At 42.3% G+C, this 20,433-nt stretch overlaps 2 protein-coding genes across 11 annotated transcripts in view; both read left to right on the top strand.

The window, feature by feature from the left end:
* Positions 1 to 641: 641 nt before the first annotated feature.
* On the top strand, positions 642 to 1,722 carry cxcl8a (chemokine (C-X-C motif) ligand 8a). Its single transcript, XM_010737667.3, has 4 exons — positions 642 to 806; positions 952 to 1,084; positions 1,201 to 1,287; positions 1,412 to 1,722. Exons 1-4 carry the CDS (start codon positions 743 to 745, stop codon positions 1,425 to 1,427), a joined length of 300 nt encoding a protein of 99 aa, XP_010735969.1. The 5' UTR covers positions 642 to 742; the 3' UTR covers positions 1,428 to 1,722.
* Positions 1,723 to 2,926: 1,204 nt separating this feature from the next.
* camk2d2 (calcium/calmodulin-dependent protein kinase (CaM kinase) II delta 2) overlaps positions 2,927 to 20,433 on the top strand; it is a 35,840-nt gene continuing 18,333 nt past the window's right edge. For 5 of the 10 annotated variants that reach the window (XM_027283727.1, XM_027283724.1, XM_027283725.1 and 2 more), the window contains exons 1-2: positions 2,927 to 3,467; positions 6,379 to 6,473. In XM_027283727.1, coding sequence (XP_027139528.1) covers positions 3,406 to 3,467; positions 6,379 to 6,473 — 157 coding nt within the window. In that variant the 5' untranslated portion in view covers positions 2,927 to 3,405. The remainder of the gene's footprint in view (positions 3,468 to 6,378; positions 6,474 to 20,433) is intronic. The other 5 variants (XM_027283730.1, XM_027283728.1, XM_027283729.1 and 2 more) reach the window with 1 other exon arrangement.

Raw genomic sequence — 20,433 nt, 5'->3', positions numbered from 1 at the left:
TAAACTTAAAAATATTCAGTTGATATAAAAAAAACAGAAACTCAAATTATATTTAATGAGCTATCACTAGTTTTTCTTTTCATTTATTCAATATTTCACATTATATTGACATTGGATTATTTATTGAGGACATTGCCTATAAAAAAAATGTAAGCAGCACTTGTCTTATTGCATCCACCCATGTAAAAAGTCTCATAAACCAGGGTTGGGTTGCCCTGTGGCTATTTCCCGCATGTCTCTCCCTACATTCCTGTCACTCTTCAAGCTGTCTCTGTAAAAAAAAAGTAAAAAATCTTATAACCAAAAAAAAAAGTCACATAAACTTTGTATTTCACAATGAAGATCACAATTGAGGCACAATACTTCTCATTGTATTGCACTTCCAGCATTTATTCCACCAGGTTGTCAAAAAAATTCATGAATGACCACTTGATGTAATAATTTTCACTTGCTACAGGTGAAAAAGATTCATTTTTTTGATGAGCCACCTGAAGGGTATTTCTCTGCCGCCTCATCAATAAGGTGATTGCAGTAAAAATTTCCCTCTCTGAGCTCAACAGCCCGGGATTGCACAATACTGAAATTACTCATTTCCTGAAGATGCCTTATAAAAGGAGTCCACTCCAGCGCTAGATTCAAACAGCTGCTTCACACAGAGCTTCAAGCTTCAACAGACAGAAAGACTTTCTGAAAAACATTCTTATTCTCCTCTTGGGGTAATTGTTACAGAGTTAAAGGCAAAATGATGAGCAGCAGAATCTTCGTCGCCTCCATTGTGCTCCTGGCCTTCCTGGCCATCAGTGAAGGTAAGATTTTTTATTATTCAATAGTTAAATGTAACAATATTTTATAAGATAATAAGAGAATAAGAGTTTTCTGTGTTTTCCTTAATGCATCAAGAGTCTCATGCTGTGCACTTTGTGACCATGTGTGACTTTTGTCTCCTAACAGGGATGAGCCTGAGAAGTCTGGGAGTCGAGCAGCACTGCCGCTGCATCATGACAGAGAGCAAACCCATCGGCCGCCACATCGCGAAGGTGGAGATCATCCCTCGCAACTCCCACTGTGAAGAGACTGAGATCATGTAAGACCTCGAGCTTTCATCCCATCTAGATAGCTGATTGAGATTTTTGCCATTGTCACCTGTTGGCTTCATCAACTTGTACTGACTGCATGTCTGTTTCTTGTTTGGTTTTGCAGTGCCACTCTGAAAGTGTCAGGCCAGGAGGTTTGCCTGGACCCTGAGGCTCCCTGGGTGAAGAGAGTGATTGAGAAGATTGTCTCAAAGTAAGTAAAAGTTAATCATAAAGTACAAGGCTACTCAAATACAATAGTTTAACCTTCATGATTTAATCAGATAATGTAACAAAAACATTACGTAATTCTTTTTTTCCCCTGTTTCTTTTCTTAGCAACAAAAGACGCTGAACGGACGAGGAGGGACGTGCTTCATGAGCCTGAGAGAGAAAGAAAGAATGAAGTCCAAACAGTATTTATCTGATGATCATTGTATCAACTGAAAATGACAAAAGAACTTCACATGTCATGTTTGCATCAAACATTGACATGGATTGATTATTATTTATGGATTTGTGTTGTCCTTGTTTTTATGCCACATATATATGAGTTACTGTTAACTTATGTCTTCAATATATTTATTGTTATATTTATGAAATTCAATTGTATTCTGATATAAATGAAATAAAATGTGCTAAAAATTGAACTTCTTTGCTTTTTCATTCTTAAATATTAGTATTGTTTTATTCATGCTGTATGTCTGTTGCTAGAATTATGAGGTTTCCAACATCAGTCACTTTATAGTATCTGCACATATCATATCGTCTTCCTCCTCACGAGTCTGTTTGTTATCGGAAACAGGAAATGTTGTGAAAACTGATATGAAGTCTTACTGTAAATTCTTTAATTCAACTTCCTCGTGGAAGTTTTCGTTAATCATTACATTATAGAGCTACGCCCTGTATAGTGCTGCAGTCAGCATGAGCACTTGTTATTGCATTTGGATCAAACTTCCAACCCCTGCAGATAGTCTTACTAAGGTTGATGCTTTAGAATGAAAAGATATTTTTAAAAAAGACCTGATCTCAAGCAGCAGATTTCTGACTTTTGCAGAAATGCATCTAAATTAAATATGGTTATGGTTGCTTTATGTGCATGTGGTATGTAGATATGACAGGAATGAAGCTGTGTGGGTTTTGGCTGTTGCTCTGTACCAGTAAGTCATTTCTATGTACACGTCTACATATTTGTCTTTGGCTTGGCTCCACAGCCCCAGTTTGTAACACAGCCTCCTGTTTCATTCTTGTAGTCTTCGAGCCAGAATAACCCAGGGTTTTTTTCAGGCTTGGCAAAGGTCAAAGGTCCAAGGCCACAGAAGACATTAGGCCGGTGGAGTGGGAAGTAATAATGATGTTTACGACTGCCGGGGAAGGATTGAAGTATTAGGAAATGTGAACTTTGATCATCCATGAGCCTTTTTAAGGCTTGTGCATTCTCACAAATGTGATCCTTCACAACAAATCAACAACTACTATTTGAACGTGTAATAATAGTAAAAGGGTTTTTTGTGAGCAAGTTTTTCCTCACTCGAACCGAGGGTCTAAGCAAAGAGGGTGTCACTCCCTGTACAGATTATAAAGCCTTTGTGACTTTGGGCTGTACAAATAAAATTGAATTGAATTGAATAGAATAAACTGATTAATAACAGGATACTAATTAATGCATTGAATTATAAAAAACTGACTCCTTCCTCAGGTGTGACTCTCTGTGCTCCTCATTTTAAATAAACTGTCTGTCCAGGCTGGTATACAAGTCAAGTAGCATATGTATCTACTGTTATTGTTACTGATTATTATTATTATCATTATTATTATTTGTAGTTGGGCTGTGTGAGGATGCAGAAAAAGGGGCGGGACTGAGCGCACAGCTGGGGGTAGGTGCGGTAGTGCTGCGTCTGATGCGCGCACGGAGACGACCCTCAGCGCTCGGACGGACACGCACCAGAGACACCGGAATGCACACAAAATGCTGCGTCTACGAGCTGTGAAAAGCCGCTACATGTGAAGCGTATAGAGGAGAGACAAAAAAAACCCCACACACATACACACACAACGCCGGACGCGCTTTAATCCAGACTGACGACGTGCGCAGGGCTGTGTATTTTGCCGCAGAAAAAATCATCCAACGAGAGCTCCCACCGATGCGCTTCGGCGGTGCATGAATCCACTCCGTTTGGCTTGCAGGTCGAGGACAAAAACCGGGCGGCGTTGACGACTGTGTGTGTGTGTGTGTGTGTGCGCCCGCGCGTGTGTGCGTGTGTGTGGTGGATCCTGTTTGTTGAGTGCACCTTATCAGCGTCTCCGCACACCCCTCCGGCATCTCCTTCAGGATGGCTTTAACGATCTGCACGAGATTTACTGATGAATATCAGCTGTTCGAGGAGCTGGGAAAGTAAGGAAGCATATTTATTATTGTTATGATTTTTGAATGACCCGGCATCATCTCTGTGTATGTAAATGTCAGCCTGTTATGCAATAGGCCGCCTTGGCTTAGGGACGCGGATTTTCGGGCTCTGTGCGTTTTTGTCTGTGTGCGCGCTGCCGATTGTGTGGCTCTGAAACCTTTTGATGCGGGAGGGGGGGCTGAAGACGCTGTGTACCGTGCAGGCCTGCCATGCATGTGCATCCTATTTGTTTTAATCCCACATCAGCGCTACACCTGCTTATGTTGTGCGCTTTACGAAAGAAGATGTGCGTTGGAGACGAGCGTATCGCCATTCGCCTCCATCCTGTGCAGCCACTGATGTTGCATTTCGACCTTTTCGGGTGCCACTGGAGGGGGGGGGGACACTTCACCCCCTCCACCCAACATGTTGTAAACTGAGCCGAGGTGAAATGCATCGGCGTGTGTGAAATGGTGAGATTTGGTAACCTACCCCCTCCTCTGCCTCTCTCACCCCATCCTCAAATCCTCCTCCTCCTCCTCCCCCCTCCTCCTCCACCCGCGTGACAGAAATACACACTCGGTAATGCGACAGCAGACCATGTAGTTGGCGATGACACATTCCCCAACCAAGCACCGAGCTGCGGTCAATTATCAGACACAGGCAGGGAATTCCTCACCCCTGAGAGAGGGGGAGAGAGGGAGAGAGAGAGATCCGCGTACCTACGCGTGTGTGCGCGCTCATGGATGTGTGGTCATGCGCTGCCTGACCTGCAGTCTGCCTAGTGCACACCCCGTGGTCAGTGTACACAGATGTCTGCATCCTGGGTTGACTTTCAGCCTAAGCAGTGAGATGAAGTTAGCCACTATCACCCTCCTGATGGAAGCCTGTGTGTTTCAGTGAGGAAGAGGACAGAGCTCCTCCACAGCCCCGGCCTCCCCTCTGCGTTTATGATCCAGTGCCATGCTCATCTTACACCATCTGTCATTAATAATGCAGCCATATTGCTTTTATAGTACATCTCAACTCACCTGATCTCTTTACTGTGTTGCTGCACTGCTTTCCCGTCCACGCCGGCGTACAGTAGACCAGCTGGTGCCGATAAAATGAAAATGCAGTCATGATTTTTATTGTTTCAAGTGAGCGATTACAGTGAACATGCACAGATACATTCAGAGGATTCAGCTGGACCAAACGAGTGTGTGTGTTGAGCATGTTTTTACCCCTTTAAATACACCAGGCAGTCAGTCACACGGATGAAAATCAAACAGGAGACCCTTGAAACTTTATTTAAGATCAAGTCAGTGCTCTCACTCAGTGTTACATTATAGTTGAGTGTTATACAGGTTTGATGGCTCCAGTGAAATTATCGCAACTGACAAAAACATGGAGTATTAAAGAAGTAGGGCAAGTTTCAGGAATAGATGAGCTGAGAACAAGCTGTGATTCGCATGATTTAACTAAAGCATGTCTGGAAATTCATATTCTCATATCGTTTTTTTAACTTGTGTGACCTTTGGCTAAACTCCTCCTCTGCATCCATATGCCAAGATGTTTTTTTTACGTAATCAGATGGTCCAAGCGAGTCACGTGGAACGTGCTCCATCTAATTGTGGAACCATATTTGAACAAACACGAGAGCTTCCTCGTCGTAGATGGTTTGGCTGCTTTAACCTTGTTCCAGCGTTTTCTTTACTTACAAATAAAAAAGCACAGGTCATTTCACTGTGCGGCTACTCGACATCACCCAGCTATACGGGATAGTCAAGTAAAATTCTTATGTAACATGTTATGATCATTTCCTTCACCAAATCCCTCATAAATTAGAGGTAAGCTTTAGTGGCAAGCTGCTCACTCCGGAGGATGTTAGATAACATGTTTATGGCACACATCACTATACACTCAGCGGTGATTACATAGGCACAAAGCCGCACTTTATTCTCATGTTGCATTCAACGAATAACACAACTTTACACCAAGTTTGAGAAGTACAGCGAGTGAAGGAAAGAGGTTCATTTGAGGTGATGAGTGTATTTTCATTTTTGTCTCTGCGGCCTCTGTCTGCACCCAAATGCTTCTGTTTATGATATCTCTGATGTTGTCTGAGTATCTCTGATGCCGTCTGCAGCGAGACGGGATGAGAACAGATTTTATTTGAACGAAAAGAACGGGGAAAAAAAAAAGCCGTGCACAGACAGAGATGGAGGTTGAATAGCAAAGCGGGCCCACATGGCTGCAGAGCTGAGGCTCCATGGCTGCATTTAGAGATGAGAGATGCAGCACTCTGTGCTCTTCTCCGCCCCTCATATATAGCTGACCTAGTTTTGTGATCTTCATACATGTGCCTGGAACACCAGAACAACACATGGCTTAAACAATAGAGGGGCTGGCAGGCATGTTCCTTGGCATCACGGGTTGTGGTGTGAGGTACGGGGGTGTGAGTAGCTGCACGTACCCATGCTTTTGTGCAGTTTAATATTGAAATGTGCTCAGTCATGTTTGTTATTACTCACGTGTGATATGACATCCGAGGGCTGATTCATAAAATGAAAAATCTTTAAGCTGTTTTCAGGGAACCCTTTGTCATGAGGCAGGTTGCAATGAATTTGATCTTAGTTACCATAGAAACATATCCCTCCAGAATAGCTTGATTCTAGTCAAGTTTGTTTTGAGTCTTAACTTTAAAGACTTAGGTCTTTCCTCCAAATCAACAAATCCCAAGTACCTTCAAGTACCTAAAGTAATCTCAAGTTTTACTTCCTTCGGCTGAGTCAAGCCAGATTCTTGAGTCACACTAAGCCCCCGCTCTCAGTTTTGAAACCCTCTTCTGATTGTACATCAGCTTGCACGGATCACGCCTCATGTTGTCCCTGTGAGCCTTTTTTTTTTTTATTAAGTATTCCTCTGTGTTGATTTCAGGGGCGCGTTCTCTGTGGTCAGGAGGTGCGTGAAGATTTCCTCCGGGCAGGAGTACGCCGCCAAAATCATCAACACCAAGAAGCTTTCTGCCAGAGGTAGGAAACACAAGAACACACACACAGATGTGCACGGAAACACAAAAACACACACACAGATGTGCACGGAAACACACACATCACATGTGAGCAGAAGAACAACATGCCCCCAAGTATCACAGAGTTACGTATGGACGAGCTGTGAACGTCCCCTGAAAAAGGCTTTGGGGAGAATGAGTGTGCGTGTAGGTGTGTGCATGTGTGTGTGTGTGTGTGTGTGTGTGTGTGTGTGTGTGTGTGTGTGAGAGTGAAAGTCAGAGACGCATCTGGATTTTTCGTATATCAAGTTTAAATATGTCGACTAAACGCTGTACTCGTAAAGTACTTTTTGTACGGTGTGATACTGTACATGCTCTCCTTTTTGTGTTATTCATATCTGTCCTCTGGTTTCTATGTAAATGTTTGTCACACACACACACGCTGTATGTGTGTGTGTGTGTGCTTTTTTTGTGTGCATGTGCATGTGTTCCGTATTGATTCAGGGCTCTGGCTGGTCTTGTCGTCCCAGGGGCAGATCTCTTGCGAAGCCGACCCAGTTCTTTCACATCCGTCACTGTAATTGTAGCCGCTGGCCTGGTTGCCTTAGGCTTGGGACACACACACACACATATATATATATTTATATATATATATGCACACGCAAGCACACACATGACCCAACTGCCTACAGCATATTCATGATTATTAACCAATGGTGTGTTGCGTCTTCGCTGTTCCTCCTTCTCTTCAGCCAATGGCGTGTTTTGTCACAGCTTGCTGGCCTGTGATAAGCAGTGACTGCCGTCATGCCACACACAGAGTAAAGCCTCTGTAGATGTGAGCTGAGACGTTTAACTCAAATTCAATTTGTAATAAATTACTGTAACTTGCCTCGGCTCTTGTTGCTGTTGCACTTGTTATACCGCCGCCTGCGGCCTCATTGTGATGATTCAAATGCATGTGTCTTCACGGTGTTGTAGTATGTGTGTGTTAACAAGCGGCTCCCTCCCCCTCTTTGCAGTATTTTACCTTTCGGTCCTTTCCAGCAGCTCCCGCCTCCTCCTCCTCCTCCTCCTCCTCCTCCTCAGCATCCTCCTTCTCCATCTTCTCTCTGCTCTTTTGTATATACTCATCTTCCTTGTTTTGCATTTTCTTTATTCTCCCTGTCTTATTTCTGTTCTCTCTCTGTCATATTTTTTGCACCAGGTGCTTATATTCGCCCCCTCCTTCCTTTACTAATACCTCACCATGCATCTCTGCTTTGGCTCTTATCTCTTCCTTTTCTCTTTTGCCTTCCCTTCCTTTCCCTTCATGCTTGGATCTCTGTTTTGTTTCCGCTTCCCTCGCCCAGTCCTTTCCCTCTTTCTGCCTCCCTTCCGCCCGTGTTGACCCTGCCGCTCGCTGAGTGCAGTCTTGGTAATAGACACCTCGGCAGACGGATCAGTGTCTCACCACTTGCATGCTGGGACAGATTTTCCAAAAATACCGCAAAGGGTTATCTCACCGCATATGCATGTTGATCTGTGGTGGTGCATAAACCTACCACACACAGTATCTATGTCACTCTCTCCCTGTTTTTTCCTGTGTGTTTATGTGTGTGTGTGTGTGTGTGTGTGTGTGTGTGTGTGTTACATACCGGCCATGCTTGCATGTCAGATATGGTCTTACCCTCTTTCCGCGATAAGCCCTAGAATTCCAACTATGATTCCCTTCTCTCTGGCAGGATCAACCTCACTCTACCACCGTGTTTGTGTGTGTTTGCCTTGGTAAGTGCATGTGCGTGTGTGAGTATATATAATTTAAAAGGGTTTAGGGTAGGATTGGTAGCTGGATAGCAGGCAGATCAAGGCACTGCGTGTGTGTGTATGTGTGTCTGGTTGCATGCACACATGTGTGTTGGGCCTATAGGACCAGTCACAGTCCTGCAATCTGCAATCCTGATTATGCAGCATTTCATTAAGAGCAGCAGATGAGGCAGTGAATGAGAGGAAGCAGCGAGAGAAGAAGAAAAGGATAGGAAGCAGAGACAGAGAGAGATAATCAGAGAAAGAAAGACATTTAAATGTGTGTGTGTGTGTGTGTGTGTGTGCACACTACCCCTTACAGCAGTTGAATATTTGTCCTCTCCCTTCATGTGCATGCGTCAGTGTCCTGTCACTATGACTCTGTCTGTGCTCTCTTTTGTCACTTTGTATTTGCTTGTGATGTGCTGTTTGTGTGTGTGCACGCTTGTGCGAGTGTCCGCAATCCCACATCTGTTTGTGTGTGTGTGTGTGTGTTCACGCACACGATCGTCCTTGTGTATCTGTGCACTAACCTCATTCCCCCGGACTATGTGACCCTTTCAGCTTGTCTTAACAGTTGAGTGGGTTCGCACTGTTGCAATAAAGATGTTTTGAATTTTTTAAAAAGGCCTCCTTTTTCTCGCTGTGTAAATATTGCATTGCATTGTGGGAGTGAAACGGAGACAGGGTAAAGAAACAGGGCTGCATTTACAAGGACGGAGGAGTCGGAACAAAGATTTATTAAAATGTGTTGCAGCGTTGTTTGATGCAGCGCTGATGGTTTCCATCCTCACGTATTGCACCACGTTGGAAAATTCCCATCAGAGCTGCAGATATTGTTTTTATCCACAATTCATAGCTGACCCTCCCTGATAGTAGACAGACTCTTTGGTAATAGGGACGGTGCCGTTGTTATTTCTGTTATATCGAGGTGTCATGGTAACAAAGATAGCTGCTGCTGAGGTGTAAGCCAGATTTCCTCAGTGGTATTTTTATGCATGTTTTTATGTGCATGTATTCTTTTTTCGCCCCTCGCATAGTTTCCCCTCGTTAGGCAAGATAAAGATTTGTCTTCTCTCTTGCTTTACCCTCCCTTTTCCTTATCGTCTTTATTCTTGCATTCTTCCGGTGTGACTCTGTTTCACCTCACTTTGAAGTGAAGGGAAGGCAGGAGAGCGAGAAAGAGAAAGAGAGAGATAGGAGGGAAGGAAAGGAAGGAGGGATCAGCGGGAAGAAGGGGGGGATCACATGACTCACAGGGTGCTTGAAGGCTAAAAATAAACACTGGTCATTCTCTCACTCTGGGTGTCTCTATCTCTCACGCACACACACACACACACACACACACACACACACACACAGTACTGGAAAAAATCACATCTTGTGAAAGGAGCCGGGTTTTTGGTTTCAGTCGATGCTTACCTGTTTGAGATCGAGCCTGAAACTGTGGACGGTGTTTGTGTGCGTCCGTCTGTCTGTATGTTGGGACTCTCTAATTGCGAGTCGGATTACAGACGTCTCCTGTTTCTTTATGACAAAGAGTCAGATGAAATGATGCGGCTGCTAATTGACTCCTTTTCATTTCCTTACATTTCTCACAACGGTATCAAATTAACGCACGCTCGGCGAGATGTTCATTTTCCGTCTGACGTCGTCAAAGATGAGATGGCAAACAGAATTCCCTGAATCAAGGTCTGCTTACTGGATTTCTTCTGGATCTTTTAGCCACGTCTTGTGGCATTCATTGGCAGAGTTTGCTCAATTGTGTGTGTGTGTGTGTGTGTGTGCTGAGGACACATCATGACAACTGAGCCATCTCCATGACAACTGAGCAAAACTGATAAAAGCCATTAGATACGCCTGAAAGCACAAGAAGAAATCTTTGATCTTATTTCAATAAATAAATACTCTCCAATTCTGATAAGATATGATATATGGTATGTTATCTATCATATATCATATCATATATCATGTATGATGCTGCCAGTAGTTCCTTGTAGTCCTTAACCAATGTGTTCGGACACAGCATAGCTTAAAGCCTAGCACAATGGATTCTTGTGTGATCTCACGTGCCTCCCACAGTTATAATGACACCTGACATACCCGAAATTAACGGCTCTACTCTTCTTAGCATCAGAGATTGACAGGACAGACTACTTCACAGCTCTAAAACAACAGTACATGCTTAAAGGTTTGACGTAGCCACAGAGGTTTATAGGATTATGTGTTTTGGTGCATATTGCCTTCTTCAGCATTGATTATAACTTAGAAAAAACATTGCAAAGTGCATAAAGATGGAACATTTTATTGCACAAACCAAGTATGTGCACACAAAGAAAACACACACTGATACCAAATACTGTTCACCAGCATGAAAACACGAAGTGGGAAAATCAGAAATGAATCAAAGATTTGTCATCACACATGTCTTTGGTTTATTTTTCTTTGTGCTTGGGGGCGATCTGAGAGGTATGCTTAGTCACTACCGTGTCACTTTAGCATAAACACGATTCATTGCAATGTAATAATGTTTATTCCTGCTGTGAAGTCGAGCATTTTAATGTGGACGATCATGGAGACCGACTCGTTTTGTGGCCGCTCGAAGAACTGCAGTTTTTGGTACTTCCACATCGGCTTCACTTTAAAGCCACGAAGACTAAGAGTACTTATTATATTTTCAAACATCAAAATGATGCAGAGTGGCGCTTCCTCCAGATAAATACAGTAGATAGTAATAATTAGTAGTGAAATTCAAAGAGCACATCAACCAAACAGCAGCTGGGTGCAGTTTTATTTGTAGCTAATTAGTCACAGCCGTATTAATTTCTGGTGACAGTTTCGACTTTCAAACTCAGTAGTCACCAGATAAAACTTTCACCTCATAAAACTTTGTTAATAACGTAAGCTATAATCAAAACTGCAGCTCTTGCATTTTTAAAATGTCATTTTTTTTAATTTAAAACGAACCTACAGAATGACTAACAGGGGTAATGGACTCGAAGGCGTTCTTAATTACAGAGTGCTGCGTCTCCTTCTGTCTTCTCTTGATTTACCCTTTCTCCCTAACAAATGTCTCCTCTCTGTCCTCCCTCCTCTTCTCCCTCCCTCACACATCCATCCTCCCCAAGTACTCACAATTCATGGTGTTTGGGTCTTTATCCAACTCGTGGACAGCTGTGAAACTCATTGATGGATAACGTCTGAAGGAAGTAAGGAATTACGTTAAAAAAATGGGAAATAAGAGAAAGATCTGGATGTGTTCATTGTTTTCATCCAGCAGAACCATATCAGTACTGGAGAATGAACATTTATGGAAGCATTAAAGTAAAGTTTATCACTTTTATTGACTTAATAAAAATGTGCCTTGAATTTCTCGATGGTGGTGGATAGATAGGATACATCACCGCTGCCGGAAAGTTGCAGAAACATCCTTTAATTAAAAAAACAGATCGTGTTGTACTTCGCAAATTCTCCTTTCCAAAAAAAAACAATTTTGCACTGTTGTTCCAACATGAAAAGCAGAAGAGGTAGAATCTCTGTAGATTAACGCAATTTCTCTCCGCACCTTTATGTAAAAGAAAAAGCTGGATGGAAAGTTCAGGCTCGTTCTCTCTTGGGGTTTGGTGGACGTTATTTTGAGTAAATGCAGCAAGTAGATGTAGTAAATGTGGAATTTTTCCTTTAGGTTTTAACACCTGGTGTGTTCTTAAGTTTGCACACTTTAAAACAGTCCATGCACACGTAGTTAGATGTTAAGCAATGCATTTGCCTTCCTTACTGATCAACCGGTGCTGGTTGCTATGCCAGCTCTTGTGGTAACCAGGGAGCTACATAAAGGACATTTTTAGACATCCATGCTTTTATAACTGTTCTTTAAATAACAAATGATTATTTCCATGAAGAATTGCTTGTGCTATGATTATGGGTATAATATTTCCATACCCTGGTGCTGCCAGTGCTGTGTAGCACTTGACTTGACTTCCATCCATATTTATAACACAAGAATTCACCGTACAGTCGAGCTTCATTGCTGTTTTTCTTTGTCAGGATGTCTCCGGTCCACCGCACTCAGATTAAACCACTTTTACATAGTCTAATGTGCATGCAGCAGCATTACGCTGTATAAGATAAAAGCAGACATTACCGTACGTTATGAGCCTCCCAGAAATACTCTGGGGGCAGCTTTATCTCTGACACCAGCCACCTTTTGTTTCTCCTCAGAAGGAAAAGCAAGGGAGTTATCAGTCTCATAAGTCTTCCTCTATTGGGAACCAGCAGAGGGTGACGGTGTCTCAGCATCCTGGATGGTTTCACGGTTTCATTAGACCCCCCGGGTTCTGCGGGTGGTTAAATGGAACCATATGGAGGAGGACTACTTAGCCGCTGGCCCCAGGATGTTACATTCACCCACTACATCTTTTTTTAATTAAAACTCTTAATTAAATCGGAGCAGCAATTCCAGCGCCGTGTTGCGGTGTGTGCGGTGGGCCGATTTGTGTGTGCATTAGGGTAAAGACCTCAACGAAGGTTTATTTTCATTAGCAATTAAGAGAATTAAGATTGTTTCAATTGATTAATTGATTGATGCCCATACAAGCTCAAACTGCTACGTTTTTACGCTTTTTACGTGATGAATGACATTAATTATTGATGGAATTTAGTTGGATTTGGCAATCCGTTGTAGCAACAGGTCACGGCACATTTCCTCCTCCACAAAACTTTTTTATGTAATAATAAATTCAGCGTGTTTGTTTTTTTTTCTGACAAAAAAAGTAGAGGGCGACGGAGACGCGTACGGAGCCCAGAAACTGACCTTACACAATAAAAATATTACCAGACAGGTCAAAAATGTAACTCTTTGTTCCAGTATCGTTGCAACATTTTACTGCTTTTTCTTTTTCTGCAACATTTGACATTTGACGTCTAAAACACATGTATAAATATAAATATAAAACATAATGTACAACTTATATCGTGGTATTCACCGTAACTGTAAGCAGCTTCCTTGACTGCAATTTCACAATCCCGATGGTTCCTCCGCTTCTGTGCTCAACACTTACACTTCATTTTGACATAATTGACTGTGTGAATGCACTTATGTATTCAAAAAAGCAAGTGAAGCGTACACGGATTGGGACACGTTGTGGGTGTCAGCCTTTTCTAGCTATAGCTGCCTCACTGGAACGAACCTTTGTGATAAAACACCACGTCAGTGCAGCTGATGTTAATTTATCCATATACTCATTATATTATTGCACTTAATGGTACTTAAAGAGTTCCTCGGTGACCCCTGCTTGTTTCATTAGTACAGCAAAAATAAAAACAAGTCTAACCTTTTCTATATTTTTTTTTTCCTGAAGTAACAAACGTCACCTTCTTCACATTAAATGGAGCTAAGTGCTCCGCTGTGTAAAGTCACTCTGTAGTGTACAGATCACACTGCCATCACTAGCCAGTTAATTAACCTGTTACCTCAATGGTAACGACATTTACTGCAGATCTACATGGCCTGCCTGTAATCCCAATGACATTTGTTTTTCCTAGTGTGTGTGTGTAAACTTTAGGTTTCAGTGAAATGTGTGGGCGCCGGTGTTATGTGGGTCTGACTGATACAAGAGGCCAGAAAACAGATGACCACCATAACCTAATAAGACGAAGATACAAACTGGGGACAGGATGTTTAAAGTGTGCTGCTCTGTGATGATACACATGCTGGCCTCTTTCTCTTTCTGTGCTTATTTGACTATCTTTATCTGTCTGCTGCTGGCTCTGCCTCTATTTCTGTCCCTGTCGCTTGCTTGTTTTTCCTCCGGCTCTTCGATGTCTGTCTATGTCTTCTCTTGTCTGTCCCTAAAGCTAGAGCTAGTGTTAGACTTACAGGACGTCAAACTACAAAAGGCAAAAGGAAACAACACACACATACACTCGCAGCGGTGCACTCTGCTGCAGTGCGGTTGCAGGCGCGACACATCAGAAGACTGACTGGAAGAAGCAGTGGAGGGAGACAGAAGGAGGGGTGGAAATGTTGAAGTTTGTCTGCGTGACTGAACTCTGTAAGCAAACAGGTCGCTTAATGTGGATTATTTTTGCTCTCAGAGTTAGAGGGAAGTTGTCCTCCAACCTGAAAAATGGGAATCAAGATACAAAAACAAGTTACAGATCTGATAATACAATCACTAAGAGAAATCTTTTATTTAGGTTTTTACACACGCAGGTCCAAAGAAAGGAAACTATGGAAGGATAATTCAAGTCAAAGCAAATAAAATGTTTTTATACCGCACCAGAATTACACTCCAGGGACAATAAAGAAAATAAACTGTGAGGAAATATTCATATGAATTACATCAGAATAACTTTTGTGGGCTTATTTTGCAATAATGCACACTTCCTCTGTATTCATTTCCAATTCTATATTCTTATAACACCGTGCTTTCCTCTTCAAGGAAGAACTGCCTCCTGGGTTTTCCCAAGAAGAGAAAATAACCGCATATGGAAACCATATGATGACTTTATGAGAAACATTACTTTTGCAATTAAGAGACCCAACAAAAATGATTGTGATTCATTAATAACGCATCGAAGAAGCGCAGTTTCTGCAAGTTATTTTTCTAAGAAGCATGACACTCTACTATGAAAAGTTGCTTGTCTTCACTTATTGCATCATATCCCGAGTAATAGAGACAATAGGAACATACGCAAAGCTCCGATTACGTGACACAGACATAAATGACAACTGGACTGTCCTAAATATGGTACGAAGTGCAAAATCTTAACCTGCGGAGGACAGAGGCTACATGCTTGCAGCGCTCGTGCCAAGAAATAGATTGTTTTAGACAAGATGGTTTATGATGTGAAAAAATGCAAGAGGTCAGCGTCCTGCTGGCCGCGGAGCAGCTGACAGTTCAGCTGTTCAGTACTCACTAAGAAGTTTCAAATGAAAAAATATATTAAGAATCTGTTCTTTGAAATGAGCTGCATCGACATTACAGCAGTATATCGTGAGCATGGAAAGTTTTGAGACAATAAAACATTAAAATGAAACTTTATTTCAACCTTTTTTCAAAGCAGATTAACAATGAAAGAAAGAAAAGAACATATCTTCTCACCAAGAAGCAAGTCGGTATATTGTACATAGTCTAACTTTATATATGAACAGTCATTCCCTGCTATATGCATACCGACATTTAGACACGCAGCTTAGATCAGGCCAGAAAGGTCCTGACAGTCCTGAATGATAACAGCTGAGTGAGGTAGCTTCACATTTGTCTGCACAATTACATTTGCCTCACATTATGTAGAAATGCTGCTGTCAGTTTTAACGACGTGAGCAAAAAGCTTCTCACCGGTGGCTGTGGCAGTAGCTCGCACACACACACACACACACACACACACACACACAGACACACACACACACACACACACACACACACACACACACACACACACACACACACACACACACACACACACACACACACACACACGCACACACACACACACACACACACACACACACACACACACACACACACACACACAGACACACACACACACACACACACACACACACACACACACACACACATTTAAGTACTGTAAAGCGTTTTTGTCAGCCGGTCACAACTCATTGTTGTCAGCCTGAGACTTTCTGGGAGTCAGGCGGATTTCAAAGTCGACTGGTTGGTGCAAAATGTGATTTTCTAGTCCACTGAAAATATATAATATAAAAAAAAGCTCTGTCAGGCTAACATACAGATAATCAAAACTTCTACTTACACCTATGGGCACTTTTGTGCTCCAATCCAGTTAACTTGTACATCTTTGAATTTAAATAAAGGAACTCTCGCTCTTATTTCACAACTACCGAGGAGGACTAACCCATGCAGCACCCTTCCTGTTATGAAGTAGCAGACCACAAATGAACTGCTTCGACAACTGTATCACCCTTGACTTCAACCCAAACACATCAAATGCATCTTACACCTGCAGAGAGCTACGATGAAAAGTTTTAATGTGTTACATAAGCAGCTGAGCAAACCAAAGCAGGCAAACATTTCGTATGGGGTTTTGTATTTATTGCATTGCATTTCACTTACAGGATCTGTGATGTTCCCTTTTCTACTTTCTAAGCATGTCACTAACAGGATCTGTGAAGTTCCAGTTCTAATTTCTATCCTAATATACATCCGCAGTGTGTACTCTGTGTGTTTTGGGTTTAATGGTTTGGTTGCAGAGACGTGTGACTTTCAAAATAAAGTGTTGATCCTGTCCCTGAATTAGTTAATTGTGCTCTCCTGTCAGTACTTCTGAAGAGTTTGATAGTTGTGCGTGAACTCTCGATGTCGGCCATTTGCATGCAAGGCTGGTTCCACTGCAGAGGAGAGGAGAGGCCCGACGCTCTGATTGGTGCAGGAGTTGCTAGACAACAGATGTCCAGCCGGCTGGGAGGTGGACTACCTGTGGAGGAGGGACAGAGAGAGATAGGGAGAGAGAGTGAAAGAAAAGTGGAGGTGGAAAATTATGGAGAGAGGGAGTGAGGCTGTCATATGACAGACATTTACAGTGCACACAAAAAATACAGCCAACCTTATATGAACACCCCTTTAAAGCAGCGTTTTAATACTTGTAAAAGTATTTACATTATTTTGGCCTAAAACAGCAGAAATATATTCAAAAAGCAACACATCAATGCAGCAACATGTTCCAGGTTGCGGTTCAAACACGGGATACTTCAGATACGTCAGAGGATCAGGAAGGAAGTTGGCGAACGTGACAAAACATATGAACATGTGAACATGTGATTAGCACTTACGTAATACATTACCTCATCCATGAACAATTTTTTTGCCAAGTCAGTTGGATAGATTTTCCCCAGCTATAGTTGGCATGTCGCATGTCATTCCCCGTCTCTCTCTCTCTCTCTCTCGGCATTCCTGTCACTCTCCAGCTGTCGCTATCAGAAATAAATAAAAAAATCTTAAAAAAGGAGAAGAGGTAGTAGACTCCTGGACGCTTTCTAATGTTGATCGTTGCCTAACAAGATGAGTCAAGTGACGGCACTAATACAAAATGATGCGGTCTACACAGAATATTTTACGCCAACAAAAGCTGTAAGGGTGTGTCCAAACAACAACCAGTGGATGCGTTCTCAGAGAAAATCAGAATTGATTTATTTCTATGAACAAGGAAACAAGGAATTATAGCGCAAGATAAGAAGGGGAATATGTAAATACAAGAAAAAAAGGTTATGCTTGGTCATGTTAGGGAGCATTGAAGAGATGATGGAAGTTGAAGATAAAGGGCTGGATGGACGATGGACGAGACTAATCAGTCTCTAAGTGTCCAGCTGCTCATGGACGCAAATGATGTTGCAATAATCTGGAAAACATCAACCCGAGGAAAACTGGAGACGAACAAACACAGCACTTCAGACACATTGTCAGACAGTCATAAGTTACAGATTTCCTAAAGTGGTTTGATGACCGTCATCTTTTGTAACAACCTGGTCAAACCAAGTATTTAAACTAAGTATGGCCAGGAGGTAGTGGGGACTTCCTGCTGCATAAACTTCAGGACTTCTGAGGTCAGCCAAAGCAATTTAAACAGAGTACACGATCCCTATTTGAAGATATACACATTTTTAATGGTTCCTGATCTCTGGGCATGGAAGAAAAGACAAATTTCTTCTTTTTTTCACACAAAAGATAGACAATGAAGTGTTTTCTATTCTATGCTACTTTCCAGGGAACACTTTGAATTCCATTCTGGTAAAAATCAGCCAATAAAATACTAGACTGTCAGTTCAGAGTTCAGCCTCTTTTTCAGTTGGTAATGTAGCTACTATCTTTCTTGAGTATTAAAGCACCAAAATGTTGCGCTAGATTAAGAAAACTGGAAGATTGCCGAGTTAAAAAGATTCACATCGTTGACCCAGAGTTTGTATGTTTGACTGAGAGACAGCCAAAGAGATTACGTGTCATTCAGTAACGTGTTAAGACCGAGGCAGAGATGGAGAGATTAGTGACCTTGCTCAGAGGGTCCTGCTAATCATGAAATAACGGCCGAGCTGCCCTTGTTTCTGGCTCTGCCTGTCAGGATGCCTCTCTGCTCTGAATCTGGCTGAAAACTGAAAGTGCCATGTTCTCACAGGCAATATGGTGGATTTACAACAACACAAACGAGCTGCATCCGTCCGTTTAGGTTCTTAACCGGAGCTTTCTTTCAAGAAGTTCCTCTCATGCGATTAATCGTGCTCCATGTTTGGCCTTGAGGTGCATGTTTCCAGTTTATGTGCTGTCTATTCAAACTCTTGTCAACTCCCCAATTTAAGTAGATGAGCTATCATTCGACATGTATAATTAGAAGTCTGGGCCTGATTCACTGCTGCACCCAAACTGGCAGAAAAGAAGTGAGCGAGTTAATCATTTTGTCTCTTTTTTGATTTAATGGATTGTGGTTTACACTTGAGCAGAGGTCTGCGGTTTATACTTGGACGGAGGCGTGTGGTTTTTTAATGGACACATTAACTGTTTTTTGTGCTTATTAGCTGTTCTAGGCCAGGTTATAAATCTTCCTCCTGTATTTTTAGCTCTTCACTCTAGTGCAGCCACAGCTCATCCCGTGTTTGTTTTGCATGTCACTTTTGGGATTTTATTCTGGCTTCATCTCTTTCACTGCGACTGATAAACTCAACCCTCTGGTGTGTCTTTCAGTCACAGTGAACATAATGTGCTGGCATTTCTTTTACCTTTTTTTGCATTCGAGCATTTGAGAGAACGCCAAGTTCTATTTTGTTCAAAGTATAGCGCAGCCTCAAGTTTGTCTGTGTGTGCATGCCTGTTGCTTCTGTCGTATATTCAGTGGCGATGCAGTTGAAGATGTTTGAAGAAAAACTCGACACTGTCTTAGTTGTATAACAAATTTATTACAAGTTCAGTATCATAGCAAGTAAAACGTTACTTGGAGAGCCCCTGGCCGAGTGATGAGAGACAAATATGGACCTAAGTATCAGAAACACAGACAGAAATCTTAATGTACACCATATTAGTATGTAACCAGGCATCTATATGCAGACACCTCGCTTTCTATATAGATGCACAGCATCAACACAAACCATAGATACCTGTTTCTATAATAGGAACAAGCTGCCTGGTGTTCTTTGTCGGCCTTGCCTCTGAGCTGCACTGAGTCCACAGTTTCCATAGCATCAAGAGAAGCAGAGGAAGGCGACAGGGAAGAGAGTGAAAAATAGGCGTCCTATTTTATTTTGAAAAAAAAAAAGTAGAACCTGCTGCTCTTCTTTCTCTCTCCCTCCCTCCCTTCCTCTCTCTCTCTCTCTCTCTCTTTCTCTCGCTGAAATGGGTTGCCTCAACACCGTACTGCATCACACATTATGACGAAGCTGCTTTGACTCAGTTGCTCTGAATCAGGGTGACTGGACTTTTGTGTTTTTTTCTGGCAGGGGAGGCATTTGAGAGTCACTTCTTGTTTGGTAGAGTCAGATAAAGTCAGTCAGGTGTCATTGAGCAGATGTGAAATTCTCCCCGAGGGCTGCCATGTGACTGTGGTTCATGTTCAGCTCGTGTGCTGTGGGTTTCCCCGTCGACACACATGAACACATGAAGTGTCCTTTGATTTTCCTTTAAGCACAGTATTTGAGGTAAATGTCCATCCACGATGATCAATGCAATCCCTCGTGGCTTTCAGTTCATTGTTTTGATTTTTGATTCCTGTTTTGCTTCACTGTCACCGCTGTCATAGTGTATTTGGCTTTCAACTCTACAAATCCTCTGTACACTGCCTGCGCAGCACCAAACAGACAGATACAGTTGAAAAAAGGATTATTACTTTTATATTGGTTTGCCAGGCTCTAGTCTTGCGGTGTTTATTATCACATTGCCCAGAAAAATCTACAGATCTTTACATTTAAATTTAGGTCTTACATAACATTGATCTGAAATTGAATTTGTATCCTTGCAAACACGTTGCAGGCGCTCCTAAAATGCAACGCGGGAGGTCAGCATGAATCCACTGTGGCCGTCACTCGCACTTTGTTGTGCACAGTCGCCCTGCCTGTTCGTGGCACATCACCAAGCACATATCAGGTCACATTATTTTAGTCGAGCATTTCAGTTGTGATAAGGAAAAGAGCCGGGTTGACACACAGCCAACACACACACACACACACACACATACAG

The sequence above is a fragment of the Larimichthys crocea genome, chromosome X (genome assembly GCF_000972845.2).
Source record: "Larimichthys crocea isolate SSNF chromosome X, L_crocea_2.0, whole genome shotgun sequence".
Lineage (NCBI taxonomy): Eukaryota > Metazoa > Chordata > Actinopteri > Sciaenidae > Larimichthys > Larimichthys crocea.
The sequence above is the reverse complement of the archived record's forward strand: the minus strand, read 5'-3'. Positions and strand labels throughout refer to the sequence as shown.

What these genes read in the sequence shown, in the direction of transcription:
- cxcl8a (XM_010737667.3), top strand. Translation starts at nt 743, where the DNA reads ATGATGAGCAGCAGAATCTTCGTCGCCTCCATTGTGCTCCTGGCCTTC. An exon ending in CTTCCTGGCCATCAGTGAAG is followed by an intron (nt 807 to 951) that starts GTAAGATTTTTT and finishes GTCTCCTAACAG; the next exon opens with GGATGAGCCTGAGAAGTCTG. An exon ending in TGTGAAGAGACTGAGATCAT is followed by an intron (nt 1,085 to 1,200) that starts GTAAGACCTCGA and finishes TTGGTTTTGCAG; the next exon opens with TGCCACTCTGAAAGTGTCAG.